Consider the following 15,051-nt stretch of genomic DNA (forward strand, 5'->3'; position numbering starts at 1 on the left):
TGCACCAGTACGTTCATCTTGTCAGCCTCAGAGCAGCTTAAGGCAAATTCTGTCAGTCTTAAAGCTGCTTAGGGTAAGGTTTTCAAAGCGACTTAGCAATTCAAAATCTAATCTTCATTGAAAGCCAACAAAACCTACTCTTGGATGTGCCTAATTTACCTTTAAAAGTGGGATGCAGGAACTTCTGATGTTAGCCTTAATCCTCCTTTTGAGCACATGTGAGCCAGGGCTCCCAGAGAAGGAGGGTGTGGATAATGCAATGGAGGGAATGACAAGCTGCAAGGAGCTCAATGCAGCGTAGGCTTAATTTTCTATTTAAAGGAGAGAAGCTAAGAATTTTAGTATCATCCTCTTGCAGCTTTGTTTCAGAAATATTAAAATACATATTGCTGCTGTTAAATGTTTTGGGTGATAATGGTCAATAAGCACTTTTATCTTCAAAGTACATTTCTAAAGAGGATTGACAACCACACACAGTGAAACCACCAAATCTAGACATTAAGAAGAAGAAGTAACAATCACATTGTTTTGACACTGACGAAGTGACACTAAAGACCATTATTTTAATTTATCATTTTTGTTTGTTTCCACTTTTGAATATTCTGGCATCTTATTTTTAAGCTTTTCTCTGTTGAGAAGCAGACACTAGTGAAAACTGATGTTGAATTATTCATTTGACTCCAGAAGATGGAGGTTTATAGAAAATATAATCTACTAGGAAAACAATCAACCCTGTCACAGAGTAAAACTTGAGATAAACCTCTTATGACAAGTAAGGGCTGACAAATAAGAGCTCAAGGAATCCACAGAATTGGTTGACCAAATAGTACATCTCTTCTCACAGCTGCTGCTCTTCCAGGCAAACTTTCTCTGCTATTTGCATTACAGTTTAGAAGATTTCAGCCGAGTGCAGCTTCAGGCCTGTGGCGTTGATTTTTGTAGAGTTCACCTTGTAAATCTGACATCTTTAGAGATTTCATGTATGGCCTCATGAAGCAGAGGTTATATAGAGACACCTGACCTTTGCACCATAAAAATTCATCTTTGTACTTCAATAGCATTTGGATTTTTGCAAAATCACTCTTCAAAAATCACCCTTTTAAAGAGACAAAGTTAAAGCCAAAAATTAATTGCACTGCTTCCAGTTGAAGTCTATGCTAAACACAAAGGACTCACTCTATAGGCAACCTCCCACTGATTGAGTGAACCCTTAGTGAGTTCCTCAAGTTTTGACCTAGAGACAGAAAGTTTTTATGATTTGTCACAGTTGCATCCAGCAGAGTTTATGGATTTAGTACATTTCTCCACATTAGGTAGGACAATTATTTTCCATAATTTTCAGTGATTTTCCGCAGTGTAGTTCCCATATACACAGAGCATCTCATTACCTCAGCAGAACCTACTCAGCTGACACAATAACAATGGAAATCCAAATTCTGACTCTTTCACTGTCAACAGACAGAATTCAAGGCCAAGCAAAAACCATTAATAAGAAAGAGCTATTTCAAACAAATATCTTGACTTTTCTATAATGCCCTCTTTCATCAAAGACAGAGCCAATGTTCTGCCTGATTAATGCTTTCTCCTAGTTTTGCTTGTCTACACTTTTTCATAGCTAGAGAACAAACTTTTTTCCAATATCAATTTCTAATGGTTGGAGTGTATAAACAGATTTCTTATGATATGAATAAAATAGCACCTCCATGCTAGGAAAGTCTGTAGAGTTCCTCACCTCTTACAACAAAAGTAAGTAAGAATATTCAGAATGGCAAAGCTCCAGTGCTACTTGTTGATTTCTAGGGGGAAAAAAAATAACACATCAAAACATAACTAACATAACACAGCTGGCACAATTGTCTGAAATTTGGCTGATGTGGTGTTTTTGAGTACTAGAGGCATTGTGCTTAATCCATTTCTTATGATTTTTGTTGCCATTATCTTCAAATTGTACAAATCATAAATGTGGATCATTTTTCCATAGGAAGTTCTCCAGATGCCTAATATCCTTGTTCAAAAAAAAGAGAAAGCATCATATATGTGGTTGGTAGTAATAATTATGTTATCAGTGGGGTATTTTTGTGCGCTGAAAATTTCTTTCTTAAGTATAAACCAGTGGAAGCACAAGGAATTCTGTGGGCAGACTGGTCAAAATGGAATTTTAAAAGTTGCTAACAGATATGGGTCATGATTAGGTCTAAGAGAAAGCAATTGCAAGCTACAAGGTATCTGAGACAACTACCTAAGAAACCCCATGACCCAAAGCAGATCCTTGAGTTCTATTGTAATATTTAGAACTACTGCAGACCAATTACTTAAAAAAATATAAATTCAGTGCTCTTTTACAGTGTATTCTGCAGTAGTAGGAAGATACATTTGGGTGCAAGGAGATATGGGGGTGGCTACAGGCTGTCCTAGCAGAATCATAATTTTCCCTTTCAGTTTCATTGTCTTTAAAAGAAACACCTTATTTTATTTTATTTTATTTTATATGTTTTATTATTTTTTATCTTATTTTATTTTTCCCTGGGGGAAAAAGTCCCTAAATGAATGTTCTCAGACAGAACATAAGTTACTATGAGAGAGAATGACTTTTTGTCTCTCATGTCAATACACACAAACCACAGGTTGCAATTTCAGGGGAATTACCCGAGAGTTTAAAGTATCCCTGATTTGACATCCAGTCACGTTTCCTTTCAGGATATGGATAATCTTAAATGTCACAACACAGACATCTGTGCTGAGAAACTGCACAGATGCCTGAGAGAGAAACCAGAGATGCAGTCAAGCAGCAGCTTCACTTTGTATGGGCAGGAAAAAAACCAAACCCAAGAATAACACAAATTTCACATCATTTTGATGCATGATACATAAGCCAGGTCAAGATCAGTCAGAAATTATTTCATTTCTTTAGAAAAAACAACTAAGTACAAACCTTGCCGAAGTTTCTCAGTTTGGTGTGAAATTTAAATCCCACTCCCAAATTTGGGATTTTATTGTGAAATTTCACACACAAATTCAGGGGTGCTGACAAAGCCTTCCAGAATCAAGCTGCTACTACAAATCTTCTCTGGAGTTTGTCAAAATACCTAAGGCTAAATCTAATAAGTGTTCTGACCCAAGGCAGTCTCCTTGTTTTAAAGCAAACCTCAAATCTGCGCATTTGGACTACATTGAATCCAGTGCAGATGTATTTAAAAGCTTCTGCGTTTATCACAGATGAAATAGGAGGCCAGATATTCCTAGTCAATAAATTATGGTAAGGTCAAGGCACATACTCACAGCTTGATACTGGTTTCAGATGTTTGCAAGCAGAAGGGGAATTCCATTTGTCCCTTTTGTGCCCTGTAAAATGCCAAAGAAACAAAAAGTGGGTGTTCCCTGAAAAGAATTTCCTTTCTGCCAGCACAAGAGAAAACATGAAAGAACTTCACTTTCTTAAGCCACTTTAGAGTTCCTGCTGGAAGGGTTAAGGCCAGGAAAATCTGGGTGTAGTATGAGTTCTGTCCATGTCCACAGCTGAAAGACTAAAGCTGTCAGTCCTTGCTCACTCTCAGATATTTTGCCTTTAACATAGGACATTGTATGCTGTGTGTAGCAAGACCATGAAAGTGCAATATACTGGTTGATATTTCTGAAAATGTTAACTTAAATTTTTAAGTTCAGTAGAACCCATTTCCTGCACAGAATATGAGCACTTGCTAAAGACCCAAAAAAGCTCATCATCAAACATAGGTATTGGCTCATAAGAACTGACATTAAGCATCATGGTTGGATCTCCAAAATGAGCAAAATATTGCCCAAGGGCAAATAGCAGTCCTCTTTCCTGATGTAAACACCACAAACAAAATATCTCCCCCTTCTTAGTGAAATTTTTCTGTAGCTAATGCTGCTGTCTCCAATCCTTTTTCCATTGAGGTCCATGACATAACTCTCCCACTAGGAGTTTGTCCATGACAAATTCCCACTAGGAGGAAAAGAATAAATAATTACTTGGACTGAATGGAGAAACTGCTGAATGAAATAAAGAAATAAAATGGTAGCAAATGGAAAAGGCTTGAATGCAAATGTGTAATAGGATTTGCTGTGCTGGAGGTGCCTTAGGAGCAGCTAAGCTAACACTCTAAACTGTACATGACTGGGATTATCCCCCATGGCTCAGAATCCAAACCTACCATCTTTCTAATTTAGAGGCATTACTCCTTGTGCTGTCTTTACATGTCCTTGTAAAAAGTCCCTCTCCAGCTCTCCTGTAGACCCCTTTAAGTACTGAAAGATCATGATAAGGTGTCCTTGGAGCCTTCTCTTCTTCAGGCTGAACAAACCCAACTCTCTCAGCCTGTCTTCATAGGAGAGGTGTTCCAGACCTCTGATCATCTTCATGGCCTCCTCTGGACTCACTCTGACAGGTCCACATCTTTCTGATGGGGACCCCACAGCTGGACTCAGTCCTTTTCTCCACCTTAAAAGGGAGGTGCTTTCAAACTGTTGCTGAGAATGGTCCCTGACCTGTGGTAATGTCAAAACGTAACACGGCAACCGTGTCACAGTGCCCTGGTATGACTGATTTTCGTAACACAGATGCTGCTAATACTGTCCCTCTCAGCCTGACTGCAGTAACTAAGGTTGAGAGAATCAGCTTTGTAAAGAGTCACAACACCATTAAGATAGGGGAAAAAAAAAAAAAAAATAAAAGAGAAAAAAAAAGCAAAGAAAAATCAGGAATCATGGTATCTATGAGTGATAGGTCAAACATTCAGACATTTTTTGTTAAAATTACATTGTTGTAGTATACTCCCAATAAAAGCTGTTCTTCCAAGCAGTTCCCCTCCCACTCTTTCAGCAGAGTGACAGTGTATGACAGAATCATCCTGCACACAAGGGCTATTCCAGCAGCCTCCAGTCACAGCAAGGAGCACCTCAGATCTTCCCACATCATACAAGGAGAGAGCAACCTTTTTTGTAAGCTGTACATGTAGAATTTACCTGTCCAGCTTCTCCAGATGGAAACAAAGTTGGGAGGAGATGTTGAAAGTCTTTATTGACATGCCACTATGTGAAAATTTAACCCTTTTAAAAGAATCTTAATTGTGTTGCAGTGGATTCTTCTATCAGAGAGCCACTGTGCTCCCTGCTGTAGCTATAGCAATGAATTACATTAGTGTTTCTTTCATTTTCTTCTAATTTTTTTCTTCAAGCTGAGCCTGCAAGTGGGTGGAAATAAATCTATTACTGAGAGTGCAGCAAAGACAGCTATGAAACTTGGGGTCTGATTCTGACTACAATGCTTAATTACTGTCTAAAACCAGGCAAATGATTAAACCTCTGTACACTGGATTTCCCCATCTGTAAAAAAATAGGGCAGGGGTTAGGATAGATGTGGTGAAGAAGGAAAATAACATATATCTCCCTTATGATGATGCTGTAAAACCTGATATCTGAGAATCTCTGTTAAAGAAATTTTCAGAGAAGAGATTAATAACCTTAAGTGATGCACATACAGATATGCTGGAAGATCACAGAAGAGTTAGGACTATTTACAGAAGCTGAAGATCTGTCTTGCTAAATGTTGTTGTCATTTCATAATCAAGTGAATGACAAAGAGCAGTCTGTAAATTTATGTACAAACTCCCATCTGTGCCAGAAGAAGAAGAAAATAATTTCAGAGATGCAAATAAAGCTGCCACGCAGCACCTGAACTGTATCAAATTACAGCCATAGTACAGTGATATGGGAGAGGAAGATTTTGGGGTTTTGTACTGAACATAGAGGAGCATTCAACAAAATATATTACTATACTCTAAATGCATTAATATCCCTTGCCTTGTCAGGAAGATTATGAAGACTACTAACTTACAATGGTATTTACAGCATTAGCTGAGGAAGCTAAGAGGTTTCTCTGTTAAATTCCCTTTTCAGGCTTAGGAAAATCACTTAGTCTTTCTGTACCCTATTTTTCATGTTACAAATGCTGGTAACAATGTAGACATTGTGGGTGTCAATAGGTTGCAATATATGGGATTGCACAATGAATTGATTTTCTATTATGTTAAAGCTGATATATTTTCTCCTATGTCAAACATTTATTACTCTAGCTGCAAGAATAGGTGTCATTAGAAATAAAAATTTACTGCACATATGCTTTTGGACATACCTCAAATGCTGAGATATGTTAAGTGGAAGAAATAAAAAAGATGTCCCTGTTTTAGTAGTCTTCACTGCCGAGTAGACACCTCCCTGCATGTTGGGCAGTATATTACAGCTTGGCAATGGCAGTAATTTAATTCCAAACAATTTCTGAGCAATTTGAATGCTGTTGTGAAATGCTTGTTTCATGTTTTACGCTGATGTGGCTTCCTAAAAATTATTAAGAAGCACTCAAGCACAAAAATAAAACCTGTTAGGTTCTGCCCAAATTACTGCTGGGATTAGCCTAGTGTAATGATCACTTCTGAAGTCTGGAGTAATGTCAGGGAAGCAAGACTCACGTAATCCTAAATATTTACCACATCCAGCTTGTTCTAAATGTTTGCACCTCTGCTTCACTTCTCAGGACTGTATTTCTTCATTTTCTACAAGCAGGAGGCTTTTGCCAAGAACACAGAAACAATACTTGGCACTTGAATGGCACTTTTCACTTTCAAAATATTGTACAGATACTAAACAGTTTTCCCAAAACTCATGCAAAAACTGGGAACTGAGGAAAAAAATTTTTAATGTGTTAATGGAAATTTGGTGCATATACCTTATGCCTTTGATAATCACACCCACTCCCATTGCTATTTTTCTAGTAAGGGAGCTAAGCTGGCCAAGTCATGATTTCACTACATCTGTTTAACTAGTTAGTAGCAAGCTCTGTTCCCTATTTCAGTATTTTATTCACATCTCATAGTAATCACTGTGTTTACTGTATTTGTAACCTCAAAATCTGTTATCTATCTTGTGTAACCCTGAATCCTGTTTGTGAAGTACAGTGTCTAGAAGATAGTGAACAGGAGTTTTTCTGATGCTGGTGTGGTCATAACATTGATGACAGCTCTAGAATGGAAGATAAATAATTCAAACTGATTCCCTTCATTATTAAAAATTGAGTATCCCAATTCAAAAGTAGACTTAATCAGCTGACTTGGAAAGAAAAGCCTTACTGCCACAGAGAAAGCCTTGTAGAGTTTTGGGTTCTGTCCTATATAATCCAAAAAAGGGCTGAACGATGGTATGCAAGCAGCCAACTGAGCATGAAGGACACCTGAAAGACAAAGATGCACACAAAGATGTGCTTTAAGATGCACTTTTATAAGTTGTAGAGGAAAAGAAAGAAACTGCTAGTGTTCAAGGCTGTCAAATAAATGCCATTAGAAAGTTGAAAGGTCATTGAGATTATTATTCTTTAATACTGCATTAAAAGACACTAAACATGAGTTACAGCTCAGTGCCTTGGAGAACTGCCCAAGCAACCCATGAATAAACAGACTCAGCTATATGAAATTGTATAGTTATATTAGCAAGTTCAAAAAGCTCATTAGCTCTGCTGAGCAGGCTCTCCAGTATCTGCACTGTTGTGCTTGCGTTCTGTGGAGACACCTCTAATTCTTCACAGAGGGAGCGCTGTGACATGTCTTCATGGGTTAAATCCTCTGGCTGGTTTGAATAACACTTCTTTGCCATTTCTATTTGTTACGGGTGGGACTGGAAGGTTTAGACAAAGTTTATTGAAAAGCTCTGCTGTTGAGTCAAGAGATGCAGAAAGGATGCCTGGCTTTCTAAACTCCTTCTCAGAGAAGAGTCTAGGTGAGGCTGCATCCAATCTTAGCCTTGGATTATGTCAATAGTTTAAGCTTAAGGAATTACAGAGGTGTGATGGAACCACTTTTGACACACTGTAACAAAGCAATTATTGAAGCAGTTATATCAAAGCTAGCAAAAAGAAATAATTATTAAGTAGAGATCTGATGTAACTCACCAGTACCAATGCTCATGGGGAGATCTCTCTCACACACATCTTGAGGAGTAACCTTGGGGGGCATCCCCCACCCAAGGGAGAAATCACCACACATACACCCCAAAAAGGGTTACATCAGAAGAACCTGACTGTATGAAAGAGGACTGGACTTTTATAGTATAAAGTGATTGACTGCTAGTCACACATTTACAGGTCAGCTATCAGCTTATCTGTCAAAACAGACTTCAAAAAAGCAGGGTATGTATTTGAAGTCTGATGAAGCAGAATGGTTTTAGTATAATTAAAACCAAGATAACACCCTGGGTTCAGCATTTGATCTTGCACGATAGGTTGCATTATAGCTTGATTGGATTTTAGATCTTATCAGAGTGGGTCTATCCTGCTGCACTATTAGACGTCTCATTTTGGAAGACTATTTTTCTGGTCCTTCTCTAACTGAAAGGAAAATATGGTCCTCATCTGTCAGAGAGGAGTGATGGTTGCTCTTTGCAAAGGTGGCTTTCTTGTTGGATTGGGTTGCTTATGTCCTCTCCTTAACGCACAATATTTAGCAAAGATGCCACTATTTTTTAACCTTTCCACCAATAATGCCCATGGCATGGCAGAACCTACTTAAGGTTTCTAACATATTTAGTATGTTATCTGGGTAAAGAAGCTTGCATAGAACAAATAGACTTTGCTGAGGGCTGAGCTTGACTCTTTGATGAAAATTTCAGTGCTTGCAGAATGCAGCATAGTATCCTGTAAGACTTGGATGTCATTATCTAAAAACATGAAAGGGCAAAGCAAAAAAAGGCATCTTTTTCTATCTGCCCTGCCCAGTTCCTTCACCAAACAAACAAGAGGTCTGGCTGCATTAATTTTGTATCACGTCAGTTGACACTCAACACATGCAGAGGTGTTATTTTTATATACATCTGCAAGACTGAGCACAAACAGAACTGGGTGCTGTTCATCAGGTAGAAAATTAGAAATGACATGCCAGCCTCTTAAAGTAGATTTTGCAATTGGAGATTCAAATTGCACTTGCCGCCTGAGGTGGTGAGGATGAGAATGCCCAGGTCTCCCTGTTGCCCAAGGTAGTCATGTTCTCTTCTACATGCATACAACGGTGCCTAGAGGGAGGACCTCCATTTGCTTTATAGCTGGGCCAGCAAACTTGCAGAAGTATGTTTTACAAAGCCAGAAATGTTATCAAAGTTGTAAGCAAAAATACGGCTGTGTTACCAACTTAGACCTGGCTCTTAATTTGAAATGTTTAGGAAAGAGCACTGAAGTCAGCTCTCATGTCATTTTCATTTGCTAATGGAGTAATCAACGTCTGTAGAGCATCAGCCACAAAATCTTTCTTTCAGTGAAAAGTATGCTCAAAAATTCTCTTGTCTGAGATCTAAAATCTCATTTTAATTAGCATTGCACATGATTACTCCAATCAAAGCAAGTCAGTGGCAAACATTGCCATCTGCATTCGTCATTAACATCAGCTAGCATGATGGCAGTCTGATTTTAAGTTAACACGTGGGCTCTGAAGTGCAAATGTCTGTTCAAGGACAAAGAACATTGTCCTACTTTCTTTCTACTACTTAGCTTTTGAAACACAACCTCAGTCTTAGAACTCAACAGATACAGAGCATTTCCGGTATAGCAGGTGTTTTACATCTGGGATATGGCAGCCTTGCTTATTGTCTGCAACAGAAGATACTGTCCTTCATTTTGGGTAATTTAATTGTTCCTGGAATCAGGATTATATGACATCTGCCCAGCAATCAGCACAGCTGCCAACTGCGTGGTTAGGGGTTTTGAGACGTTGATAGGCTTCCATGGCAAGGTACACAATTATTCAGTGAATTTTTAAGACAGTGACTGTTCAATACAATGGTAAAATTCTGACCATGGCATGCTGAAAAAGGCAACACCAACAAGGTGATACATTGTATGCCTGTTTGTGTATGCACTGCCATTTTCCAGAGGTCAGGTATCACTAATTGGTTAAGCAGAGGTGTCTAATGATACTTAACTGGATATATAAGGTTCTTCATCAAACGTCCTCACAGAAAGCTGCGTATGAAAAGGAGCAGATGACTGATACTGATAAGAATCCTTTATGAATGTAAATATTTAGTAAGATATAGCCAAGTTTTTAAAGAAACTGTTCCACTGCTAAGCCATCATTTTTTTCCAAAGGTTACGTGCATTCCAAGAACATTTACCAAGGAAGGCACGAGCATAACTAAACTTATGGATTATGTAAAATTCAGCAGCCTTTATCCTCAGAGAAGGGAATTATCTGGGCATTTTTGAAGATGTTAGTACAAGACTGTAAACTCTTTAAAAGAAGACATATTTCAGTAGCATTTTTCTTCCTACTGAATCATACTTTCCATGCAGAATGAGTGTTTATGAGTTTTAAATTATTTTGAGTGCATAGTCACAACTACTTTATAGTCATAACTTCTTTCAAAGTTCTCCTTATTGTGAGAGGTAGCCTTGAATGTTTTAAATCTACCCACAAAGATGCTATAATCATTCTTTCCAATTACACTGCAATGCACAACAATTAATTACATCAAATCCTTCTCAAAGAAGTGTGTACCAGTGAAGAGATTGCCACAGTTTTATTTCTGACAATAAAAGAGTAGGAATTATCAGACACATTGGGATTTTACTGATCTAACATTTCTGTAGCCAGGTTTATAATCATATAATTTTCCCTATAGGAAATAAATATCAGTTCTTGACAGGCATGATCTTTAAACAATATTTTACATAGGAAAAGTATTTCCAAGTATTTTTTCGTGTAAGAAATCAAGATCTGGATTTTTAGCTAGGTAACTCCAATGAGTGACCTGCACTCATTTGCAGTGTGGCTGGGATTCACGTGAAGGGTCTTCCCCTCAGAAACTGGGGTGCATGTACCCTGAGGACTGCTGGTGTAGGTGCCAGGCATAGGACTGGATGAGGCTCAGAGTTGGTATCACTGTAACTTGGTAATATAGAGCTCAGGGCAGGCTGAAAGTCTTTCCCAGGATCTAGGTTAAACACTTAGGCAGCAAATTCATGCTGAACTATGCCCAGACACAGTCTGATACCCAGGTACCTTAAAGCTGGCTTTCGGTTTGTGTTTATGGAGTCCCTGGATTTAGATATACATCCTATGTTCACATACATGTCCTATACATGAGGCTTTTTTGTATAGGTATACCCAAGGTGGAGGTCCACTTCAAACTGGTGGAAAACATCTTCAGCATTGATGAAAAGAGCTAGGGCTGCTTGAGCAGGTGCTGTACTACCGGGGAACTGAACACAGGGAGTGAAATCTGTGGTGCTGTCTGCACCCTAGGTCCATTTGAGGGGTGTATGTCAGACTAGCACTACTCTAGTCAGGGCATCTATCCGTTTAGTTTCAAATTTTAGAAATACAATGTTGGCAACCCAACACAGCTCCAGGACATCAACCAAAGCACTGTGAGTGGGAATAATCAAGAGATTCCCTTTGAAAGCTCACTTCCAGTCTGATCTAGATGCTAAGATATATGCATCCATTCACCTAAAGAAATGCATTACACCCAGCGTAGGTTTGGTCCCTTATGTTTAGTCCTCCCAATGCACCCCTGTCTGCCAGACAACCCCTGTCTGACCAAAAGAAAGTCTGAAAAAAAACAAGCTCAACAGCCACACGTGGCTGTTGGCAAGTTGACAAGAGGGACTTTTTGGAAAGAAGCAAGGGTTAGCTGTAACATAAAATATGATTAGTGCTTCAGAGTAAATGTTTCCAAGACTGATATAATCACCTGTCTTCATATCTTTATTTCCTTTCACAGAGCCATGTTTGACTATGACAAGAGCAAAGACAGTGGCCTCCCAAGCCAAGGACTCAGTTTTAAGTATGGGGACATCCTTCATGTCATCAATGCCTCAGATGATGAATGGTGGCAGGCAAGGAGGGTCACTCTGGAGGGAGACAGTGAGGAAATGGGAGTTATACCCAGCAAGAGGAGGTGAGTGCTGTCTCTTTCTTTTTACATCCTTGGTCATTATGTTAAAATATTTAATTTTTTTTCCAAAGACAGTGTGCATCAATCTACTAAAACTCTGGGGAAAGTTGAAGAAAATGCCACAGTTATTTCAAGAGTTGGAAGATACAATATTTGCTGTGAGATTTAAGGAATTCAGACTGTTTAACTGTACTGAAAAGAAACTCAAAAGGTGACTCAGTTGTAGGGGATTAGTAACTTCACAAAGAAAGAGGGGAAGAGGAAGAGATCACTGTCTACCAAAGAGCTTCTGCAGAAAGAGGAATAACCAGAACCCAAGCCTGGGAATAAACTCTGAATTTGAAGTGGAGTGCATGTTTTAATGTCAGGGTCATTAGCCATAGCATCAAACTGTAATGAATGTCTTGACATTTTCAAATCAAGACTTTATGTCTTTCTTTTGAGAGACTAATAGAATTAAACTTCTCAGCCTGTGTGATGCAAAAAAATGATGCTAAATTATATAATGGTCATCTTTAGCTTCAAAATCTCTTAATTTAATCTCTGCTTGCCTGGAAACTGATGGACAATCAATATCACAGTAAATTTTTCATATAATGTAAATGAAGGAACTTTCAGCTGCTCTCCAAGCTAAATCTGAATCTTTGTTTGTCTGTGATGGATTCATGGTGACTGCTGGAGACAGAACAGACATCTGAATCTCTCTCATTGTTTGTGTTGTTTATTCTGTCTAGATGCTTTTGTAAAATTAGCCACAAGTCTCTGATAGTATCAGAAGGAACACACAAATCAGTATTACTTCCTGCCTCTGTTGATAGTTGCTACAGAAAGGTCAAGAACTGAAAGGGTAGGAGGAAAATGAAATCAGTCAAAACATATTGCAGCAATTGCTCTTTTGCAGCAATGCTCTCATACTGAATATAAACTTTTTATTCTTAGCTATTTCAGCTTTAGCATTAATATAAAAAAATATCATGCCCATTTTCTGTTGTAGAGAAATGGGATGCTTGATACTCTATAGAGCACCTGCTGCTGTTTCAAGAGAGTTGGCCCAGGTACTAATAGAGCTTATGGTACTCATTATTCTAAATCATATAAAAGTAAACTGAAAGGCCATCAAATACATTGTTGACATGAGCCCTGTAAGGACCTTATTTTATCTAATCATGACCATATTTTAATAGCAACTAAACCTGGTTTTTCAGCAAAGAGTAATTTTGAAGTTGGATAATAGATAGAAATAAAAACTAGGTTATAACTTTTAAGATGGAAAAATGTGCTCATTAACCAGAGTTAGTCTCTAGATATTTAAAAAGGAATACTTGCCTGCTACAGTAAACACTGTTGTAATGACACGATTGGATCACACATGGAAAAAGGGAAGTTTATTCAGTTAACACTAAGTGCATGCACAAAGCTCACTCACAGTGTGGTGTCTCCTATGAAAAACTACAAAAAGCTGTCTTACATAATAAGAGAACTATACAGGGGGAAATGGCAAAGCGAAGCAGCTAATTAAGATGTGGAATTGTATATCCTGTAAGGTGGAGAGGTTGTATGTGCCTAAAGCTAATTGGGTTACCCCCACAGTAGTGTTTTCAAGGACAAAAGATAGATGTTCTCTTGTCAAGGTCAGACATATAAGAGAGCCTAGGAATAAGATGTAGCTTAGGAAATGCTGGGAGAAAACAGAATGAAAAAAAATTAAAATTAAAAAAAGAAAGATGAGACAAGATGAAAATAGGTTAGTTAGAGACTAAAAATAAGAGTCTTGAATTTTAAAAGATGCAGTTATAGTTACCATGCTCTCCACTTGTCATCCTGATTCTTTACTAGTGAATCTGAGAAGCTTGGAAAAATCAATGGCATCTGATTTTCTGTCTGCATTAATATAATGACATGATACACCTGAGCTGGGATGGGAGGACGTTGCTGTTATTTCATAAGGTTTCAGTGGCACAAGGTTATTTTTATCAATGCACTGAAAAGTGAGTATTGTTTCTTTTCTGTGGATTCTGGATGATTCCTCAGAGCCAGTGAGACTGATGCGCTCTTGCCAGCATTTTCTGTGGTCATTTATACCACCCAAGGGGAGGATGAGAAATCAATGTGCACAGGGCTGAGTTAAAGAAAATAAAGCTCATCATATTTGACAGAATTTGCTAATTCAGAGTTGAATTTCCTTTGCAGGTATGCATTATTGACTGTAGGAGGCTTTGTCTAAAGGTCTGGGATTCATCTGACTAAATATAGGATACCAGGGCATGGAAACCTTCATTTAAGCTGTTGACTCCAGAATGCTATGCATCTTATAGTTTATATGGGATTATTTCTATAAACATTCTATTATATGTCATATAACATATGTAATATCTGTCAGTAAAATATTGTGATAGAAAGGAAGGAATAAAAGAAAGTCTGTAGCTGTTTCTTGGGCTGTGACTAGTGAAAGCCCAACTTCCTACAATGCTCTAAATTGAAGGGATTTTATGTTTGTGTTATATTTTTCAATCCCCCATTCATTTCTATATCTTTTATTATGGGGTCTGCATTTTCTGGGGAGTTGGATTAGTGGGGTTTGGTTTTGGTGTTGTGCTTATATTCCTTTTCCTGCCTGTGGAATACTACCCTGTGGGATTTTGCACTTTGATGTTTTTTGCACTTTAGGCCAGGGAGAGGCTGTAGAGATCCAGGAATTGTTAGTTCCAGGGTTAATCTCTTAGTTATCTGCTTTGCTATTTCAACTCCTGTACAGCAACAACTAAGATATAATTACTGCATTTTCCATGAGTTAAATCATTATAGAATAGCTCTGAAAGCCAGTGACCACTTCAGTTCTGGTTTTGAGAGAGACATACACATGTACACAAATATATCTATATATATGTGTGTATGTATATAAACACATAAAGCAGTAACAAGTACATTATATTACTTCTCTGAGGTGCCATGTAATGGTGATTACTTTCCATGTATTTAGGTTTTTTTATTTTTTTATGGGACAGCCCATCATGCAGTGACATTCTAGCATGAGCTGATTAGAGAAATTTTGAATGATAAATCAAGACTCCTCTATGACATATGTGATATACCAGAAGA

The 15,051-nt window shown here is 38.0% G+C and overlaps 1 protein-coding gene across 35 annotated transcripts in view; it reads left to right on the plus strand.

Moving 5' to 3' along the window:
* The window catches only part of DLG2 (discs large MAGUK scaffold protein 2), a 998,134-nt gene that overhangs the window by 934,143 nt on the left and 48,940 nt on the right, over nt 1-15,051 (plus strand). For all 35 annotated transcript variants that reach the window (XM_064644938.1, XM_064644939.1, XM_064644940.1 and 32 more), the window contains one exon: nt 11,779-11,955. In XM_064644938.1, coding sequence (XP_064501008.1) covers nt 11,779-11,955 — 177 coding nt within the window. The remainder of the gene's footprint in view (nt 1-11,778; nt 11,956-15,051) is intronic.

The sequence above is a fragment of the Pseudopipra pipra genome, chromosome 2 (genome assembly GCF_036250125.1).
Source record: "Pseudopipra pipra isolate bDixPip1 chromosome 2, bDixPip1.hap1, whole genome shotgun sequence".
Lineage (NCBI taxonomy): Eukaryota > Metazoa > Chordata > Aves > Passeriformes > Pipridae > Pseudopipra > Pseudopipra pipra.